This window comes from Mauremys reevesii, linkage group 1 (assembly GCF_016161935.1).
Source record: "Mauremys reevesii isolate NIE-2019 linkage group 1, ASM1616193v1, whole genome shotgun sequence".
Taxonomy (NCBI): Eukaryota; Metazoa; Chordata; order Testudines; family Geoemydidae; genus Mauremys; species Mauremys reevesii.
In genome coordinates this window covers 278,454,285-278,476,842 of record NC_052623.1, presented here as the reverse complement: position 1 = coordinate 278,476,842, position 22,558 = coordinate 278,454,285, and the positions used below count along the sequence as shown (strand labels likewise).

Sequence of the window (22,558 nt, the reverse complement as noted above, 5' to 3'; positions counted from 1 at the left end):
TGTTATCAAGATGGAATGCTGTGACTGCTGTTTCGTGAGGATTTGGCTTGAGCCTCCATTTCCTGAAATATTCCTCCATAGTGTTTAGATCCCCGTTCAAGGTGGACTCAATGTCGCTGAAGGTGGCTGCTTGTGTTACCAGGGCAAGAGCATCAGCATATGCCAATTTGTGTGATTTCATTGGAGGCATGTCGCTCATATAAACACTGAAAAGTGTCAGTGCAAGTACTGAGCCTTGTGGCAGTCCATTGTTGAGGAACTGGGGCGAACTGACTTTGTTTCCCAAGTGGACACGTAGCTGCCTCTTGCTCAGCATCGTCCATAGCAGGCATAGTGTTTTGCACAGGGAATGATCCTTGCAAGCTTCAGCATCAGGCCTTTAATTCAGACCATATTGTAGGCTGATGATGGGTCTACAAAGGCTGCGCTGGTCTTAAATTTCCTCTGTAATCCAGCCTTGATGTGCATTACAAGGGCCAAAACTCAGCTGCAACAACTGCGTTTAGGCTTGAATCCTGCTTGTTCTTTGGGGATCACTGACTTGACGAAAGGACTGATTTTTGGTCCTTGTAATTCACACCAAAGACAGATTCCAGCTGAACACTAACAAATTCATAGCTGGAAATCAGCTCATCTGTATGATAGTATTGTTCAAGATAGGCATTAGAGTTGTAAAGATGTATTTAGTGTTTAGACTACATAAAATACTTGTAAGTTGCCTCATGCATTAATCTTACTTGTAATGTCTGTCCCCATGCTATAAGGTAATATGTAAGTTTTGTTTTATAACTGTAAAAATGCTTGCTCTGGCTCCCCGCCCACCAAGGACTATGAAAACTAAGTGGGCCATTGTTGAACATCGTGATAAAAAGACAGGGTTAATAGCCCTCTCATACCCATTAAAGTGCTATGTGCAAGAAAGCCCCTCCCATCAGCCTGAATGCTGGAAGAAGGGGATAAAACATGGACACACACAAATTTTCTCTCTCTCTTTGCTGTTTGGACTCTCACAAGGGCCAGAGCTAAAAACAAAAGCAGAGATCCCCAGGCCAACCTGGGTTAGCCCTAAAAGACATTCAGTGCTGACAGATTACTACAACTCTGACACCCTTTGTAACCATAGACTGTAACTCATTTGTGTATACATGTTGCCTGCTTTAACTTGTAAATAACTCTCATTTCTTTTTCCTAGTTAATAAATCCTTAGTTAGTTTCCTACAGGATTGGCTACAAGCATTGTGTTTGGTGAGATTTGAGGTATAAAATAACCTGGGGTAAGTGACTGGTTTTGTGGGATTGGAAGCAACCTGAATATTTTAGGTTGCATCCGAAGAAGTGGGTATTCACCCACGAAAGCTCATGCTGCAAAATGTCTGTTAGTCTATAAGGTGCCACAGGATTCTTTGCTGCTTTTACTGAATATTTTGTGATCTTTGGTGCATGGCAACCAACTATCTCTAGTCCAGCTTGCCTGGGTGGCAAGCTATACTGGAATGCCCAAGGGGACAGTCTGTGACTCTGTGGTAAGATTGTAATAGTGCTTCAGGAGTTCACATTTGTTACTGGATTGGTGAAATCTAATTATAGAACATACCATCAGTTTGGGGTGTCTGCCTTGTTTTTTGACGTCTGCCCTGAGATTGGCACTCACGGTCATGACCCACTCCAGACAGCGTGACAACTACATGTCAAAAACCCAACCTCTGGAGGCTGATAGCTTGGGCTAACCCTGAAGGCCACTCAGAAGTTGCAACTGCTGGAAAATAAGATAGTCCCTGAGACAGTTGGGCTCCTGTTCATTTGGGACCCAGGAGTGGATAGATAACCAATGCAGAGCACAAAGCACCGGTGAGAGATGTTCTTCACTGCTTATTATCTGCCAAGTTGAGGCCCAGTTTCTGGTTCTCACAGCAGATCCAACTGGCAGGGACCCTTTGGTTGGTGGAGCCCTGGGTATACTTTATAATGGCTGAGTCCAGCTTGATCTCGATGGTGGGCTTGCGGCTGTAGAACTTTCTGGTACTAGAGCTTGGGCTGAGCTCATTTCCTTTGTGCAGCGCTTTGAAGCTGTGATTGAAAACCACTCTATAAGAGCCAGGTATTATTATATTATTTTAAACTAGACTGTGCCAAGCACTTAAATGTGCTGTCAGAAACTATCTTCCATTGGCCAGGCATGACCTAGATAACCTAACAAGTCTCTTGTGTCTCTAACTTCCATGATTATTTGGTAAAGCCCGAGTGAGCCTTTATGGTTTTTCTCCCCTGCTGATAATAGCTTCTCTTAATTAATTAGCCTCTTACAGTTGGTATGGGTACTTCCACCTTTTCATGTTCTCTGTATGTATAAATATCTTCTTACTGTATGTTCCACTCTATGCATCCGATGAAGTGGGCTGTAGCCCACGAAAGCTTATGCTCAAATAAATTTGTTAGTCTCTAAGGTGCCACAAGTACTCCTGTTCTTTTTATGGTACATGTAATTCCAGAGGCTTTTTAAAAACAGACCAGGTGCAGTAACAAATGTACACACTGGATATGAACAACTTTCCTTTAAGAATGTGTATATCATTGAAGATAATTCATAAAATCAATAGGTCAGCTTGAACAATTAAGAATTATCAGCACAAAAAAACTGCCACTTGAGACATATAATCATTAGTCAATCTGCAGTAATAATGTAAACAGATTTGACATTAGGTCTAATTTATTAATGGTAAATAATTAAGTAATCAATTGCCACTCCTTCATTCCTATGACCAAAATCATGATACTGATCTGCATGTCTCAAAGCCATAGCAGTCCTGGATGCTAAGAATAAAATAAAGCTGTTTTTAAATCCCAAACAAACTTGGTAGTTTCATATCCAACTTTATTTCTTATTTACTTTGTACATCTACCATAAGCCTTTCACCTTAGCCCTTCTACCTAAGTTTACCATCCCCTGTTCTGAAATGGAAGTCACTTTAAGAGGCCTAGATCTTCCTACGGGGTTGCCCTACATGAAAAAGCAGAAGCAGATGAATGCAGAATAATACCAACCAGCTGATTCAAGTTGCAGTCAGAGAAATTAGCTATTGGTGAATTATAATAAAATATAGCTATAAGGTAAATTTAAGTAATTATTGAAACTCATGGCTATCACAACACCCACAAAGTGAAAGTTAATGGAGTGTTCATTGGGGAACATACAGACCTCTGCATATAGACAAAAATGAATACCTGTGAATACAGCCTCTTGTTTTATATCATTCTTGACCACTGTTTTATATATTAGAAGCTAACTTGAATGTATTTTTCTTAGAGCAGCTTATCAGATGTCCATATTAGCCATCTTAGTAGTCAATTGTCCTGGCTGATGTAGAAAAGTGACCCAGAGTCTAGTCTGCTCCAGATTCAGACGTGGTGTAACTCCTCTAACTTCACTGGAATTACATCTGTTTCAACCAAGAGTGAAATTAACTATGTATGTCCGTGACCCAGGTACTGTACAATATCTGTTCCTATCCCCACGCCCTGAGCCAGCCATCCTTCTACCCCAAAAAGGCAACACCTACACAGAAGATTTTTTTTTTTAAGTTGGGCTCCCAACTCATGAGGCCACAACTCATGAGGCCACAAAAAAGGGTTTTCAGGGAATAGGGAAGAGCTGTGTAGCCACATTGGAATATTAACAATCTGAATTTTAGTCCTTATGCCCCATATCAAATCCCAGACCAATACAAATATTAGTTCACCTACACCCTTAGCACTCGTCCACCGGTTTCCCACGTATCTGACATTCAGCTTTTTAGTATCATCTCTTCCAGATTGCTGAGTGTGACATGACTGAAATACTTCAACTTGCTTTGCTAGATCTATCTGAGACCTGTCAGATACACCCTGAGCTACCAAAACACACATTTGTTATTCTTCTGTTCACTCCCCTGACCTGCAGAACAGAGACTGCCAACACCACAACCTGCTCTTTCACTGTCCAGCTTTGAAAGCCATAATTAGCTAGGAGCTGAAACAAAGCCTAGATGTTTGTAAAGTTGGAAAGTGTTTCTTTCCCGTTTTCATCAATATAATCTATATGGGATTGATTTAATGGTGATGGGATTAAACCACTGACAATTTCCTAACAGCAGACACAATTACAGGGTGAACCACTCTGATGCATGGCATGTCATAAACATATAAGTAAGTAGTATGTTGTGCATTTACAGACATATACATTCACATGCATATATAAACACTACACTACATATATTATACATAATATAAAATCAGGCAAAATGTAAGTAACAAACTTACTAGAATGTGTTCACTGCACAGTCACAAAAAGCAGTTTAGAAATAATTAAAAATTTGTTATTTAAAAAACAAAAATTCACACTTGACAAACAACTGTTTCCCATTGAGGACAAGCTCCATGTGAAATCTGAAGTTTTAAAATTTTGCCATTTTTTAAAGTTATATGTGTAATCAAGTCAACTATATATTTTAAAGCAAGAGTATAATTTCCCCCCACGTCTATGGTTGAATAGATTCTACATGAACCTTCCTATAAAACTTCACCTTAGAGTCTAAGCATGGAAAGTTTTATCTTAAGAAGAAACTTTTTAGAAATATGGATGAAGGTCCCTAACTCCAGGCACCCCCTTTTGAGCATTCTGGCTGTGATAAGTAGCTTGTATGTCAAATTCTGCAGTACCTATTGGAAAACTAAAGCCTCTATATTTCCACTTTTGGTAATTGCTTTTACCATGCAGATGTTAGTGACAAATCGGAGGCTAAAGTTGTGTTAAGATTTGCACTGAAAGCAGGACTGACAGCCTTCTGTTTCAAACTTTAGTGACTGAATTTCATCTTCTAATTTGGCACAATAACTCTTCAGAGCACACGTAAACTTTCTGTGTACATTTCTAAGTAAAATGCTTCCTCTACATGAATTTATTTTCCTGATATTTTGTTGGGTTCTTCTAACTAAAGAGATAAAGTCCCCACAAACCTCCCCTCTCCCGCACCCACCCGAGGTTTTCTCTCAGACACCAGGCCCTTTTGAAATATTAAAATTAAACACACAAGGCCAGATCCTCAACTAGTGTAAACTGATGTAACTCCACTAAAGTCCTCAGAACTCAGCTGATTTTCCATAGATAAGGATCTAGCCCATGAGGCTCAATTCTCAACTGATCTGGTCTTATTGGTGGGAAATGCCTGGGTGGTTCTAAACCATCTTTTCAACTCTCCTGTCCTAGGCTGACCAGATGCTGAAACAGTGCCTGATGCAAGCCTTGTGGCTGCTCCTATGCTGGCTGGAATGGACTAACAAAGTAGGCCCTAAGAGTTAACTTTGCTGTAGGAACTTTATATTTCAATTTCCTGACATTTGTGCATTTAAATTATCAACATAGGGCTTGTCTTCACTATGGGGGTAAGTTGACCTAAGTTATGCTACTCCAGGTATGTGAATAACATAGCTGGAGATGACGTAGCTTAAGTTGATTTACTGTGGTATCTTCACTGCACTGTGTCGACGGGAGACGGCTTCCTGTTGACTTACCTTAATCTTCTCGGAGAGCTGGAGTACCGGTCAACCAGAGAGTGCTCTGCCGTCGATTTAGCAGGTCGTCACTAGACCCACTAAATCGATCCCTGTTGCATCGATTGCAGCAGTATCGAACTCCCCGTAGTGAAGACCAGCCCTTAATGTCCCATTCAATTGTGGGGAGGTGTTCTTCTGTTTTGGCCTTTGATTTCTTTCCTTATTTCACACTGTTACCTGTGCACTATTATTTCTACAGAATATATTCATATATGTGTAACCCTTGTGCCAGGTTAAACCAGCAGCAACAAGGGCCGGGTTCGTATCTAAGAACATAACATAAGAACATAAGAACATAGGGGGTTCCTTTTCAACAATACAACACAAAACCGGCTCGAACCCCCACCCAGTGACCTGGGACAATTACACACGACCCCCTGGGCACCTCTAAGAGGATTTACTTCCCCTCTCACAAGCACAGAGTCTGAATGTAGCAAAAACTTTTAATAAAAGGAGGAAATTAACTCAGCATTAATTTGGGAAAACACTGCAACTAAGGCCCATAAACACAAACCATGAGCAAAAGACCCACCCCCAAGTAAGTTGGGAGTGTCCTTTTCCCCTCAGGATCTTAAGTCCAGCAACCCAAAAGTCCCTTTAATGTGCCCATCCCTTCTCTGCACCCCACTCACAGATGCTGTCCTTGGCCAGTGCAGCCCAGAGTTCAGAGGTTCATCTGCAGAGTTCACCTTCCACCCTGTGTGGAAGGTGAGGGGTGGTGGTAAGGAGGTACCTTACATGCTGCACTGCTCGGGCACTTGCTTGTCACCCCAACAGCCGATTGCCATGCCTCTGCAGGGCTCTGCTCTGGCCCTCTCCACCAGCTTCTCTGCTGGCCAGTTGCCACACCTCTCCACCAGCCACCCTGGTAGCTGCTGGCCACACCTCTCCACCAGCTGCCTGCTCACCAAGATGTCTTCAGCCCCCCCGCACACACACTTAACACAGCTCTCAGTGATTTCAGCTGTTAGTGGGGGAGCCTCACTGCTGGTGCACACTGGGCAGTCTCTTGCAATAGAGATACTGTCTCAAAGTAGGTCTAATACTTAGTCCTAGGTATCAGTGATTTCAGTTCTCTAGCATGTAACAAGACTCTCAATTGAGTCTAAATTAGCTCTTTTATTATACCATGGAGAGAGGAAGGGTCAAATGGTATCTAGGACCCTTAAACAGGACCCACACCACCAAGTGCAAGTACCTGTCCCCACCCTCTCTCAACTCATTGGGCTTTGGAACACATGTCCCCTGCCTACTGACTGCTGTTCAATTGAGGGTAAGTCCCTCCATTGAGGTATGCCAGGTACAGTTCTGCTGCCCTCGGTTCACACAACAAGGATAGCAACCCTTTATAACTCCTGCCCCAATAACAAGGAGACTGGGGATACAACATTTCGGCAAGCAGTCCCATCATGCTGAGCACCTAGACAGGATGGTTGTGTTCATGCAAACGAGATCAGCTTCTGAAGTCTTTTTTTCCACAGCTCACCACTAGATGTCAGAGGAGAGCTCATCCAGACTCTGCTTACATATGAAGTGTGTATGGCTACAACTTCTATTATAACTCTCAGCTATGCTTTTGGGCATGCTCCCACACAACTGTAGCATAATAAAATAATCCCAAGGAAACAGCTCCTTTCAAAGAATTTCACTCTAAAAACAGCTGTGAAAACCAGGGTTTTGCTACTTGAAACAGACTTACCAAACTGTGGCATGCTTTCAGATTTGTGGATCTTCAGATGATAAGACTAGCTCTGTTATGGGGAAACATGCTATCTTCTTCATGTTTGAGGCTATAATTTAACTCAAATGTGAGTGTTCTGTTCTTTCCCAAGGAGCTCGCCAGATGTCAGATTTCCTCACCTATAGCATTTGGTTAACCTGCCTTTCCCCACTTTTTTTACGCCAGAGTGCCTAATACTTCCTGAGATGGTTGTGCTGTTGATAGTAAGCAGAGGACATCCTCAGCAAAAGGCATGATCCAAAGTCCATTCAAGTCAATGGAAAGATTCCCTTTGACTTCCATGGCCTTTGGATCAGACCTCTAGTGAGTAATGCACTGTTTTCAAATTAAATTTGGTGACAAGATAGTTAAAATGCTGGTGATCAACATCTTATTTACTTTAATCTTCAGTTAACATTCAAAGAGTCCAGTTAGACTTGCAGATCCAGGCGTCACCTGTTTTGAGTGTGTCCATGTTCTACTCCACTATAGGCAGTGGTGAGCTGGAGCAGGTTCCCACAGGTTCTCAAGAACCGGTTGCTAAAATTAGACCTCCGTGGAGAACCGGTTGTTAAAGGGCCAGAGGGTGGGCAAAGAACTCTGGTCTGTGGGCTGGACCATCCTGTTGCTCCCAGGATTCCCAGCTGGGGAGGCTGATGCTCCCCCGGCCCTTCCCCTGCTTCCCCCCAGCTGCAGCGTGGCCAGCCACCAGCACCAGCTGGGCAGCTCAGCTGAGCTCTGGAGTTGTCCTGCTGCCACTTTTTGAATGGCCCAGCAAGGTGTGTGAGGGGGGCTGCTGCAAGCTCCAGGGCTGGCCAGAGGAGAGGGGAGGGGGCAAGTGGGGCAATTGGCCCAGGCCCTGCAGGGGCCTCCGGCCCCACGACGATCTCTCCCTGGCCCCTCCCCCGCTCCCCCCCCTTAAATCAGAACTTTTTATAGGGAACCGGTTGTTAAGATTTTGGCAGCTCATCACTGACTATAGGTAAGGCAGATACATGCTTTTATATGATAACCACACATTTAAAAATCTTAAATCCATATAAATCAGTTATAAATCGGTTTGTAACACAGCAAAGGATCCCAAAGCCTTTCACAAACTACACACATGCAGCCATCTGTGGGATGGAGGATGGCAGCCAACTGGTGCACAGCCTGCTGCAGAATGATGTGAAAAGTCTGACTCTTACAACAAATACTGTAGGAACTTTAACGTCTATACAGAGCCAGCATCTAGCTTATCTATCTGTTTTAGGGCTTTATATTGTCACCCATCACGGTAGTATCTGAGTGCCTTCCATGTAATAGCAAAGCAAAATCCCTAGCAGACTTCATGGAGTCCCTGTCTCTTCTGCCTTCTGGGGGGTCTAAACTCTGCTTGGGGTAGGTTTTATTTGGTTGGATTGTATTAATTTCCTCTTTTTTTAGTAAGGGTTTAGGTGGAATGTAGGGGTAGGAGAGAGTGACTTTAGTTTTTAAGGTTTCATCTGAAAGAGGCCCAATAATGTACTGCAGATAGGTCATTTATCTTCTTTGGAAGGATGAGGATCTGAATTGACCCTGCCCGGCTTTCAGCTACGGCACCAGGAAGTTAAAGTAGTTCAAACCTGATGCTTAGATCACTAAGCCACCCCCTATTAGAACACTGCTTTGGTTCAGTTTGTTTTGATTTTGGGGGATACCATTTGACTAGGGTTATACACATAAATTATATTGGAAGTTGAAGCTAGATAAATTCAGATTGGAGTGCATTATACTTCTTTTCTTGCAAAAAAGAAGAAAAGAATCAGAGAAGAAGGTATTCACCCACGAAAGCTCATGCTGCAAAACGTCTGTTAGTCTATAAGGTGCCACAGGATTCTTTGTTGCTTTTACAGATCCAGACTAACACGGCTACCCCTCTGATACATAAATTATATTGGAAGTTGAAGCTAGACAAATTCAGATTGGAAACAAGGTGTACATTTTTGACAGTGAGGGTAATTACCCACTGATGGAACAATTTACCACAGGTCAGGGTGGATTCTCCATCACTGACAATTTTAAAATCAAGATTGGATGTTCTTCTAAAAGATCCGCTGTAGGAATTATTTTGAGGAATTTCTATGGCCTGTGTTATAGAGGAGGTCAGACAAGATGATTAAAATGGTCCCCTTAAGGGCTTGGAATCTATGAATATTATGTACGAAAACAAGCAAACAAAAAGCAACTCTACTGTATTTCTTGTCTATCTTAGGGTAAAGCTTATGCAGGTCATACATACCACATGGAAGACTCCTGCTGCCTTGACAGGTATAAATCCAGCAACAGGTACACAGTGATCAGCATGGCCATTACAAAAGCAGCTTCCCTTTACAATAAAATCATAGATTGCATAGTGTATGAACTGCTGAGGCTTGGCATTCAGGTCATTGCCCTGACAGGGACAGGCCTGTCGCTTAAGCAGCTGCACTCGAAGATTGGTGATCTTCAGTTGTGCCTGAGCTTCAGCGCTGTACGGATCCTCAGCCGAATAAGGTGGTGACAGAGCTCGGTATATAACCTGAACAAAGAAAAGCAGAGACAAATAAATAAACAAGAACTGGGGATGTGAACTGGAGTCTTCCGAAAGGCTTGCAGTGTGTCGTCTGCAAACTCTGCACTCTCTGAACAGTTTGCCTCTGGTTTGATTTACTGGACTGTCTGTGACATCTGGAATTGTTATGACAGTAAGATGTGATGAGGCTTTTAGAGCTCGATCACACCTGCGGAAGGGTTGCCCTCTGTTATGTTAGGGAACAGCTGTCCCCCATGGTGCATGAAGGAAAGCAATGAGTTGAGTAATGAGATTCCCAGTGTGCTCTGTCCTATCTACAAGGTAGTGGAGTAGCAAAGTGTTTTATCCACAGGAGAAGCATTCTTGTTCATCTTTTTAAAAAGACCCTGATCCTGGAAACACTTAGGGTATGTCTACACCGCAATTAAAAATCCACAGCTGGCCTGTACCAGCTGACTTGCGTTCGCGGGGCTCGGGCTAAGGGGCTATTTAACTGAGTTGTAGATATTCAGACTTGGGCTGCAGCCTAGGCTTTGGGACCCCACAAGGAGGGAGGGTCCCAGAACTTGAGCTCCAGCCTGACCCCAAACATCCACATTGCAATTAAACAACCCCGTGGATCCAAGCCTCGTGAGCCTGAATCACCTAACACTTGCCAGCTGCCAGTGTTTAACTGCAGTGTAGACAAACCCTTAGGTGAAATCCTGGCCTCATTGAAGTCAATGGGAATTTATCCATTGGCTTCAGTGGGGCTAGGATTTCACCTTTACTACTTGGCATAGTACTTTACCATGAATAGTACTGAAGTCAGTGGGCTTACTCACAACAGTAAGCACTACTTAAAGTAGTAAGCATTGGATGTAAAATGGATGTAAAAAGCTTTTGTGCATTTGTTTATTAACCCCCACTCCCAAAACTGGGTGTATTTTTTGGCAAATAAAGCAGATTTCCAAATATTTGGCTCATGTCTGACCCATGGTGCTTCCTAGTGTGAAAGTGATTAGGTGTGGTGAATGATGACAGCAAGAAGATAACCCAGAGGACTGAGATAAGAAAGAAAAATTGGGGGCCTTTTAGGTTTAAGAAAATACCATTTAGTCTTCATTTTAACTTCAGTAGGACTGAACAGGCAAAAATTGGTTTAACTGGAGAGCACTAGATAAAAATAACTAGGTTTTTTAAGAGGTTTATTTGGAACTTGTTAATGTAGTTGTCTATACAGTGCGATACCAGAAACAGCAAGCATGCAATGTATTGAATCTATTCGTTGATTATTATTAGGATGACGTCACACTTTATATTAAGGGTACATTTCTAAATCGCTTATAAAGAGATAATGAATAATACTTTTTAAATTATTTGAATGAATAGTTTATCAATTGTTTACAAACATCTAAAAACCTTTTACTGATGTGCTTATAACCATCCATAACACATATTACCCCTATATGTATCATGCTTATAAGATATTAGTCATTTATGAAATGTACACATGTACCCTTACTATGAAGTGTGATCATGAACACTGTCATTAGTGTAGTGTTGACTATATGCTCAGCACTTGACAAGATGCAATGTGAGATAGACCCTGACCCAGGGACCTTACAATCACAGATCTTGATCCTGCTATTGATAGCCGTACGTGGACTAATCTGCTTGGATGGACCCCTACTGAAATCAATGGAGCTTCATGTGGGTGTAGCAATCAGCCTTCATACCACCAGCTGCAGGCCTAACCTAGACAGACACAGAAGTCACATACGGGGAAACCCAGAGGAGGGAGAAGCTTGTCGTTCTTTAATATTATTATTAGCTTTCAATGTACAGCATGATCTTGATTCTCTGAAGGTCTCAGGTAAGGAGGCCTTACAATTAAACCACAGAGCTGGGCACCAAGAAAGTTGGGTTCAATTCCCAACCATGCCACAAATTTCCTGTGTGACTTTTGGGAAATCATAGAATCATAGAATCTCAGGGTTGGAAGGGACCTCAGGAGGTCATCTAGTCCAACCCCCTGCTCAAAGCAGGACCAAACCCAACTAAATCATCCCACCCAGGGCTTTGTCAAGCCTGACCTTAAAAACCTCTAAGGAAGGAGATTCCACCACCTCCCTAGGTAACCCATTCCAGTTCTTCACCACCCTACTAGTGAAAAAGTTTTTCCTAATGTCCAACCTAAACCTCCCCTTCTGCAACTTGAGACCATTACTCCTTGTTCTGTCATCTTCTACCACTGAGAACAGTCTAGATCCTTCCTCTTTGGAACCCCCTTTCAGGTAGTTGAAAGCAGCTATCAAATCCCCCGTCATCCTTCTCTTCTGCAGACTAAACAATCCCAGTTCCCTCAGCCTCTCCTCGTAAGTCATGTGCTCCAGCCCCCTAATCATTTTTGTTGCCCTCCGCTGGACTCTCTCCAATTTATCCACATCCTTCTTGTAGTGTGGGGCTCAAAACTGGACACAGTACTCCAAATGAGGCCTCACCAGTGCTGAATAAAGGGGAATGATCACATCCCTCGATCTGCTGGAAATGCCCCTACTTATACAACCCAAAATGCCATTAGCCTTCTTGGCAACAAGGGCACACTGTTGACTCATATTCAGCTTTTCATCCACCGTAACCCCTAGGTCCTTTTCTGCAGAACTGCTGCCCAGCCATTCGGTCCCTAGTCTGTAGCAGTGCATGGGATTCTTCCGTCTTAAGTGCAGGACTCTGCACTTGTCCTTGTTGAACCTCATCATATTTCTTTTGGCCCAATCCTCTAATTTGTCTAGGTCCCTCTGTATCCTATCCCTACCCTCCAGCATATCAACCACTCCTCCCAGTTTAGTGTCATCTGCAAACTTGCTAAGGGTGCAGTCCACACCATCCTCCAGATCGTTAATGAAGATACTGAATAAAACCGGCCCCAGCACCGACCCTTGGGGCACTCCACTTGATACCGGCTGCCAACTAGACATGGAACCATTGATCACTACCTGTTTAGCCCGACCATCTAGCCAGTTTTCTATCCACCTTACCGTCCATTCATCCAGCCCAGACTTCTTTAACTTACTGGCAAGAATACTGTGGGAGACTGTATCAAAAGCTTTGCTAAAGTCCAGAAATAGCACATCCACTGCTTTCCCCTCATCCACAGAGCCGGTTATCTCATCATAGAAGGCAATTAGGTTAGTCAGGCATGACTTGCCCTTGGTGAATCCATGCTGGCTGTTCCTGATCACTTTCCCCTCCTTTAAGTGGTTCAGAATTGATTCCTTGAGGACCTGTTCCATGATTTTTCCAGGGACTGAGGTGAGACTGACTGGCCTTTAGTTCCCCGGATCTTCCTTCTTCCCTTTTTTAAAGATGGGCACTACATTAGCTTTTTTCCAGTCATCCGGGACCTCCCCCGATCGCCATGATTTTTCAAAGATAATGGCCAATGGCTCTGCAATCTCATCGGCCAACTCCTTTAGCACCCTCGGATGCAGCGCATCCGGCCCCATGGACTTGTGCTCGTCCAGCTTTTCTAAATAGTCCCGAACTACTACTTTCTCCACAGAGAGCTGGTCATCTCCTCCCCATACCGTGCTGCAGAGTGCAGTTGTCTGGGAGCTGACCTTGTCTGTGAAGACAGAGGCAAAAAAAGCATTGAGTACACTAGCTTTCTCCACATCCTCTGTCACTAGGTTCCCTCCCTCATTCAGCAAGGGGCCCACACTTTCCTTGACTTTCTTTTTGTTGCTAACATACCTGAAGAAACCCTTCTTGTTACTCCTAACATCTCCGGCTAGCTGCAACTCCAAGTATGATTTGGCCTTCCTAATTTCACTCCTGCATGCCTGAGCAATACTTTTATACTCCTCCCTGGTTATTTGTCCAATCTTCCACTTCTTGTAAGCTGTTTTTTTGTGTTTAAGAGAGCAAGGATTTCACTGTTAAGCCAAGCTGGTCACCTGCCATATTTACTTTTCTTCCTACACATCGGGATGGTTTGTTCCTGCAACCTCAATAAGGATTCTTTAAAATACAGCCAGCTTTCCTCGACTCCTTTGTTAACACTATTGAGCTGCTTGTGAATGATTTTGTGACTATACTTGCCTGGGTGCATACACAGAGCTATAATTCTCTGGAAATTTTGTTTAGAGACATTTTTGACTCCTTTTGAGTGCTTAAATACCTACATCTAGCAACTTTTCAGGGTTTCTCTGGTGACTTCCTGCTATGTGGTCTGGTGGTCTGTAGCAGACTCCCACCACGACATCACCCTTGTTGTTCATACTTCTAAATTTAATCCAGAGACTCTCAGGTTTTTCTGCAGTTTCATACAGTTTCTTCAGTTTCATAAGCACAGTGGTCTAACCCTCAGCTTCCCCAGCTGTAAAATGGGCTTCATAAAACATACTCCGCCTACCTCACTGGTGGTGTTTAAATTCATGAATGTTTATTAAGCGATTTTAGATTCCTGTGTGGAGTGGGCTGTAAACACAAAGTATGTTATTACCCAGCAGTGGGGGAGTTTGGGGGGAGGACGCTGGAGAAGAGGCAGAATACAAGATGCATGAGGGGAGCTGAAGCACTTTAGGTGTGCCAGATGCTAAATTGTTCTCCCTGCAGTCCTTGGCACTTTGCCTCTTACTTCGTCCCCTGTCTCTTTTTCCTGGGCTCCACCCTTGACGGATAATGGGGGAACCAGCTAACAAGCTATATAGATAATCCAGGCCTTTTTAAAAAAACAACCCTACTGTTATTGAAGGACGTTGTTGTTTCAGCTAACCAGTAACTAACCAGCTAAACTGTAACTTTAAAAGAATGACTCTATGCAGGAAATAATAATACTGGCTCCTGGTGCTGCCAACTCACCAGACGGCTGGCTTTGCCTCTCCTGGCTCTCTCACCCCCAGAGCTCTGCCTGGGCTCCCTTTCTGGCCATGACCTGGCATTCTTCCAGAACTGCCAAATTCCAGCCAGAGGAAGCCTTGTCAGGGGATGGAAGGAGATTTAGAGCTCTTTACAATTCTGAGCTGAATGGCGGCAGTGTGCTTTGTGTGCCTTGTCAGCATGCCAAATGTGGCAGCAATCAGTGTGCTGGTGACAGCAGCGATTTGGACATCCCGGTGCCTGACATTGCACGTTAGAAAACGCATAATACCACAGCTCCAGGCTTTGACAAGTGCAAAGTGAACAATGGTGCATGTGCTGCTTCTGCATCCAGAGCACATTTGTGCCAAGTTGCACCCATCGTCCAACTGGCAGCTTTAAAGGTAGTCAAGCACCTAATTCCCTTTACCTAACAGATCATAAGAAAGGGACTAGTTTAGGGTGGGAGAGGCAGTGGGAGGACAGGCTGGTGAGTTGTGTTCACCGTGAGTAAAAGTGTTGAGCCTGGGATGAGGGATATAAATAATTAGTTACGTGCTTTCAAAGGCCTTTGTCTCTCTTTCAGTAACACCCCACCTCTTTTATACTCCTCCAGAAGAAAAAACTAAATCAGGCAGGTACGAACACAAACCCAAACACATCCCAATGTCAGGACCTGCACACATCCCCAGGGTTTATTATTTACCCACATTTAAAAGTGTATAATTTTGACCACAATAGCATTATAGGGGCTTCATGAACATGAGACGCCTTCAGATATGGAAAGAAAATTGGCTGGAAAACACCCAGGTTCTAGACATTCATTTCCTTTTAGCTGAGGTGATGGAAAAAGCAGGCTGAAATTTTTCAGTAAAAACTAACACTTTGGGTTCCTCATGATTAAAGATCAACACAAATAGCTTCTGAAAGTCTTTTCTGGTTCAGATCAGAGTAGTGAGGGAAATATGAAACAGGGAATAATTCATCCTAGACATAGCTACAGGCATGGTTCTTTATTCCCATCATTTTCAATTATTCTTGCCTGTCAAGCCCATTGGAAACCAAGCATGTGGTCAATATTTACAACTGTAGTACTGACAATTAAAAGGAAAAAAACCTCTCACTATCTTGACTCAACTGAAGTCAATAGGAGTTTTATTATTGACTTCAGTATTTCATCCTGGTTCTTAAAAGGTAACAATTATTTCTTTTTATGATTGCTTGAATACAGTGATGCTAAACATGATCTCCTATCTCTAATTCCCAGTAGACTTTAAGGACCAGATTCATCAGTATACTCTGGCTGCTTTTTGCTGCTTCAGTGATGCAAAACAACCATAAACTCAGCTTAACTGGCCAGCTACACCAGGTTTATTGCTGCTTTTCATCACTGGAGCAGTGCAGAGCAGTTGGTGCATACTAGTGAATCTGGCCTTAAAATCATTAACTTAATAAACACCCCCCCACTACTTGGTTCATTGTAATAAAATGCAAGTTCTCGCTAACACAAAATAAAACCCAAATTGCCATATAAACAGTAATCCTCTTCTCTGTGCTAGCCAATCGAGCTGGAACCTCCAGATGCAGTATATTAAGAACAAGAATGCATTTCCTGGCTGGATTTTTCTGTTCAATTGTCAAGCTCATTGACTTATTCCATCACCTCTCAGCAATAACTCTTGGTTCACTCCATCCTGTCTCATTAATAACTAATTGTCACACTTTCAGGGCTAGCTGCTCCAGTGTCTCCTTCCTGATCTTTCTGTGTGTACCACCTCAGGTCTTAGACCTCGGACCTTTGCCACTTCTGGGGTGGAATCATATGATTCTCCAACTCACAAAATGGACCCTGGGCTTCAGTATTCGGAGGACTGACTGTGCTTACCCTGCAGGTCTGATTGGGTTCTGGCACCTGAGGTTCTTCCCTTCAAGAGTTTGTGACCAAAGGTGAGTACAGGGACCACATAGCCTTCTTAAACCAAAGTCTTGTTTAATTTCAACAGTACAAACAAAGCATTTAGATAAAAGGATTTTAAAATAATCTATATGCAGGTCTATCTTACCTATATTGCTTCCCATCCCTCATGATAGCCTTGGTAGACCTAACTTCGTCAGATGCCCCAGCAATGCCCATATAGACAGACTTACAGCTCCTCAACAACAACTGTAGAGAGGCAGTCCCTTTAAAATCCACTAGGGATCTTGTTCTTGTGAGTTTCTGGGCTTTTATCCTTCTTGTCTGAACCGGTTTGGTAGGCTACACAAGAGGTCAAGCCAGACTCCTCAAAGCCAATGGTTCTGCCATTATCTTGTACCAACCCTCGAGTGTTTACTGTGGGTGGCTTACTATGAGCCATTGTTTCCCCATTTTGCTTGTTTTCCCAACATCCCTATTGAGTTAACCCAATATAGTAATACAGTACCCCAATCACCAGGTCATTATACAGTATTAATAAAGTATAACAGTGCAACTCCACACCCATCATGCTATTCTTAGCTGATTTACTCAGGAGAATTTCAGCATTTGACTGGTGCCTGACCCAGGATTTTTGAACAGCTGGGGCTGGCAATACTGCATTCACCATGTCTTTAAGTCTGTCTACCTGGGCCTCCAAACAAGAACTGTGACAATTAAAACTGAATTCATTGGGTAACCCTCAACCATAAACCCAGGAGGCATGGATTCACCAGGATCATGAGTACAGGCATGCACAGTCTTTCCTGCCTGCATGTCAGTCCTGTTGTGGGGCCTGATTTTGAACTCCCTCCAGTGTAAATCTGGAGCATTTCCATGGAAATCAATGAATCTTGTGCATCTGTCAGTTTAACATCTGTGTTTTCTTTATATGAGAGATACATTCCTCCCACATCACATGAAATTCTTCTGTTGGATCATTAGTCTTATAAATGAGATATAAAGCAATGTCGATACAGCAGTCTTTTAAAATTGAGACGAGAGATTTTCCATCTTCTTGAGAGCAACCTCTACATACAGTCAAAACTGGTTTTTAAAAAGACCTCATGGTAGTGTTGGTCAGAAAATACCCTCCTCCCCATGGGAGTATTTTAATGAAAGTGAAAAAATATTCAAGTTTCAGCAAAAAATTAATATCCAAAATATTTCATCCACAATCTGAAATATTTCAATTTGGAAATGTTGCTGAAGTGCCTCATGGGAAGTGTAGTTCCGGTGCTGGATGCTCCCATTCTCCTCTATAGGCCAGACTCCCAGGTTGGATTACATCTCCCAGGATGCACTCTCTTAGTGAGGGGAGGCTGTGCACCATAGTATGTGAAGTCCAGCTGGGGAGCCAAGCTCAAAGAGGAAACTGGGAGCACCAGGAACATGAACTTCAACTCCCATAATGCATTGGAGCAGCATTTCAGACTCCAAATATTTTGTTTTTCAGCCAAATGGTTTGGTTTTCAAACATGCTTTTTTTTTTTTACATTGGAAAAAAAGTTTCAATGGAAATTCTTCAACCAGCTCTGTTTTGTAGTCCAATGCACTTGCAAATAAATAAATAAATAAATAAAAAGGGAGCAAATATCATACAGATTTAGGCTCACTGTCCCTTTAAGAAAAAACCCTACTGTGCATGAGCATGTTTCTTCTGTCTCCTATGTGTAAGGGGACAGTTGGCCTGTTACTAAAACTTAGTGGGGGGTTTTGGTTGGCTAGCTCCCAATACCAAAAGAAAGGGGAAGGGGCGGTGGGAAATCAGGACCCTGAGACTGACAGTTCCCAGGGGCAATGGGGAGAGGCCAACACTTCAAGTCAGTCTGATTGACAGGGCAGGCAGGTTAATGAAGGAGTCAGGAGGCCAGGGGGGTCCCATTCTCCGTGTAAGCTGGAACTGTCTGGGCCAGAGTGGGGCTGAGCCAAGGAGAAAGCAGTGTTGTCTATAGGCACCTACTTCCCTTCTTTCCCGTGGGTGCTTGACCCCACTCTGCCCGTCCCTGCCGCCACTCCACCCCTTCCACGAGGCCCCACTCCTTCCCTGCCCCATTCTAACCCCTTCACCAAAGTCCCTGCCCCAACTCCGCCCCCTCCCTGCCAATATTCCAACTCCTTCCCCAAATCCCCACCCTACCCCCGCTTCTTCCCTGCCTCCTCCCCTGAGCGCGCCACGTTCCCGCTCCTCCCCCCCACCTGAAGTGTGCTAACGCTGCCAAACAGAAGGCAGGTGGAGGAGCGGGGACGCGGTGTGCTCAGGGGAGGAGGAGGAAGTGGGGCGTGGGAGCTTGGCTGCCAGTGGGTGCAGAGCACCCACCAATTTTTCCCCATGGGTGCTCCAGCCCTGGAGCACCCACGGAGTTGGTGCCTATGGTGTTGCCAACTCCACATAGCAGGAAGTCACCAGAGAAACCCTGAAAAGTTGCTAGATGTAGGTATTTAAGCACTCAAAAGGAGTCAAAGATGTCTCTAAACAAAATTTCCAGAGAATTATAGCTCTGTGTATGCGCCCAGGCAAGTATAGTCACAAAATCATTCACAAGCAGCTCAATAGTGTTAACAAAATCCATTCCATGCTCTTCTTACTATATTCTTTTGCACACCAACTCAATGTCATTGTGTCTCAACTGAGCATGTCTTCAGAAGGAATCGCATTCCAGGGCTTCTTGGGCTGAGATCACCATAATCTGCAGGCGAGGAAGAGAAGTTTGTGGAGGCTAATTAGATATTTTGCTAAAGCTAGGCACACTTTGGAGAGAGCAGTACATTAGCCAGGGCTTGTTTTTACCCAAATGTGTTCTTTCTCGCTGCTCCGTAGTAGGTAGCGCACCCTGTGATGCAGGGGAAGGTGGCTAATGAAGCAGGCAGGGCGGGTTGTGGGGAGGTTAGCTGGCAAGGAGAGCCGCACGGATGAAAGGTGGGGTGGCATGGGATGAGACAGGGCCATGTGCCCAATGGAGCGGGGGGCACCGTGCCTCCAGGGATAAAGCCCTTACTACAGGATCAAAGGTGTGGAGCTAGCTTGATTTCAGCTTTCCTTTACTCCTTCCCCGGGCTTGGCCTGGGGTTAGCTGCCCAGGTGTTTTCAGAAATCAAACCCTGGAAGCGGGGGGATTGGGAAGGGGTCCGGCTAGCGGATTTTTGTTTTTAAATCTATTTTCTTGGCTCCCTGTAACACCAAGCTCAGGTCAGGCGAATGCTCTCGTCCCCCTGGCTCTGGCTCTCCCTTTCACTAATGTGTTGGCTCGAATCCAGACTGGCAAGAAAGGGAGGCTTGGCTGAAATTAACCAACCCCAGCTGTATTGGGCTGCAGTTTACAGAGAGTGAGGGGGACCCTGGGCACAGAGCCCAGCACAGGGAGATGCCCCAGCCAAGAGGTCTTGCAGGCCAGACTTGGCGGAGGTGGGTGCGGGGGGGAATATCATAACCCCAATGCGGGTTAGGGGAGTGATGCTGGGAAGAAGGGTCCTGCCACGTAGAGCCTGAAGGCATCTGGCCACCACCAGAGCAAGTGACTGATCCATGGCATCCCTGCAGCACAGCCAGGGCCTGGGAAGGAGACCTGGGACGTGTGAGGAACAGGCTGTGAACTGCCCTTACATTCCAGAGACAGCTGTTTGTGATGTCCCCGTGCCACACAGCTGCGTTATGTGTTTTCCTTTAACCTATCCGATTTTTTCCCCTTATTTTTAAAAACTGATTGCTATTTAATAAATTATATTTGTTTGAACTATATGCAAGTTATATGGGCCCCTGGTGCCCAGGCTCCAGCAATATTCAGGGCCCAGGAGCCTGGCTCTACCAATGTTTGAGGCAGGGTCTCTCTCCCAGCACCACCTGCTGCCCGCACGTGCCTCCCCCGAGTGTCACCTGGCCCCCACTTGCTGCCCCCGCGCACCTCCCCCGGGCCCCTGAGCATCCCTGCCTCTTCCCTGCAGCTCCACGGTTCCACTCTGCTGGCTCCCGGCAGGGTCCTAGTGCCCCCCATCCACTAGTGCAAAGGCAGGCTGACCCTGCCCCTGCCCTTCCACCTCAGACCCTTCCCTTTTCCAGCGGGACCCCCACCAGCATAGCCCCCCGCCCCACCATCACCGCTCCTGCCCCACGCTGGGCAAGGGGCAGCCCCACCCCCAGTGAGGCTACAGTGAGGAACAGCAGCAGGGGAGGAGGTGCACATGTGATGGCAGGCCCTCCACCTGGCACCCACCACAAAGGAGGCGAGAGGGCTTCCTGGCTTCTCTGGCCCCAGCCCCAGGGCAGCTTGCCTGCATCCCAACTCCTCATTCCCAGCCCCACCCCACCCCAGAGCCTGCACCCCCAGCCAGAGCCCTCACCCTAACCCTCTGCCCTAGACCTGAGCCCTTCCCACACCCCAAACCCCTAATCCCCAGCCCCAGCCAGAGCCCTCATCCCCCTGCACCCTAACCCTCTGCCCCAACCCTGAGCCCCCTTCCTGCATCATGAACCCCTCAACCCCGGCCCCACCCCACAGCCCTCACCCCTGCACTCCAACCCTCTGCCTGAGCGCCTCCCACACCCCAAACCCCTCATCACCAGCCCCACCCCAGAGCCCTCACATTTTTACGCTATTTTAAAATGTATATATTAGCTTACAAGGCACGTGTTTGGGGGCGGGACTTGGACCTGTTCTGGGCACCACCAAAAATTATACAAACCTGCCGCCCCGGCAATCATCAGTGGGTTATGGAAGTGTCCAGAGCAGAGAAAGCACCCCAGAGTGGGGACACCCTGGCCCATGTCCTAAGTGACCACAAGATTGGGGGTTGAGCCCACCAGGAATCCTGGGCCCAGCCTTGCTGGGGTTACGAGGACTCTGTGACACAGGAGAGTGGTGGGGAAGTCCTTGAGGTCAGGCAGGCCTCTGGGTAAAGGGAGTGAGAGTGAGCACTCGGATCCTTTCACTACTCAATTCCACCGGGGTAGTGTATAAGCCAGGAAAGTTCCCCACAACAGCGGGACCAATCCCCCGCTTACATATGCAGCAGAGCAGCCCTTTCCCTCACACACTTGAATGGGTGATACTTGAGCTAATGATTATTTCATCTTTTTCATGGACAAAGAGCCTTATCTGCTTGCAGTTCCACAAATGTGACAACACAGCCCAACATGTAAATAAAACAATGTCTGAGAATGTGCTGCATTCAAGTAACCAGCCTGTACCATAATAATCTCCATTTATAAGTACATAAAAATCTTTTTGCAAGTACCCAAGTATGTTTACACTTGTGAAGCAATAAAAAGGCAGCTTTTTATAGATCTACAGTGGGAAGGAAAATGGCACGGAGAACACAACATATGGGCTCTGAAATCAAAGTCGCTTGAGGAAATCAACAAAAACAGCAAAAGATTTGCTGGAATGCCGGGTGGATGGAGCAGAGCAAGCCCCGCAGGAGCGGTGGGTGGGCAGGCGGAACGGGGCGAGCCAGACAACCTTGTAACAGAACATTGTGTGACTTTAAATGAGTATGTTCTCTAATAGATCAGCAACCTAATAATGAAAAAATGTTAACCGGGATGACTTTAAGTGAGGAGTTCCTTGTACAGATAGCGAGATTTTCCAGATGACTCATAGGTGTGTTTAGGTCACCAGAGGTTCCATTAACCCGACCTCCTGGGGCCTGATTCTTTCCCAGCAGGATACCAGGGACTGCCATCGAAACTAACATGAGGAATTCATACTACAGTGGGAAAATGGGGGCCCTGAGTTTTTGGATGCACATGCTCTAACTCGGGATTCATCACTTTAAGAGACCTGTGCATGCTCCCTCAGGACGCTTCCTCTTCTCAACTAGTCCTGTACACGTACACTCAGTGGAGAGAGACTGCACACACACATATCAGTGTATTTCATATAAATGGGAAGGAGCATGCTGCAGCATCCAAAAGGATGCAGGC

General features: G+C 45.1%; 1 protein-coding gene across 4 annotated transcripts in view; it reads right to left on the bottom strand.

Annotated features, from left to right (window-relative positions):
• Positions 1-22,558, bottom strand: part of NTN4 (netrin 4) — a 182,360-nt gene that overhangs the window by 40,052 nt on the left and 119,750 nt on the right. For all 4 annotated transcript variants that reach the window (XM_039495456.1, XM_039495465.1, XM_039495439.1 and 1 more), the window contains exon 3: positions 9,570-9,848. In XM_039495456.1, the coding sequence (XP_039351390.1) occupies positions 9,570-9,848 (279 nt within the window). The remainder of the gene's footprint in view (positions 1-9,569; positions 9,849-22,558) is intronic.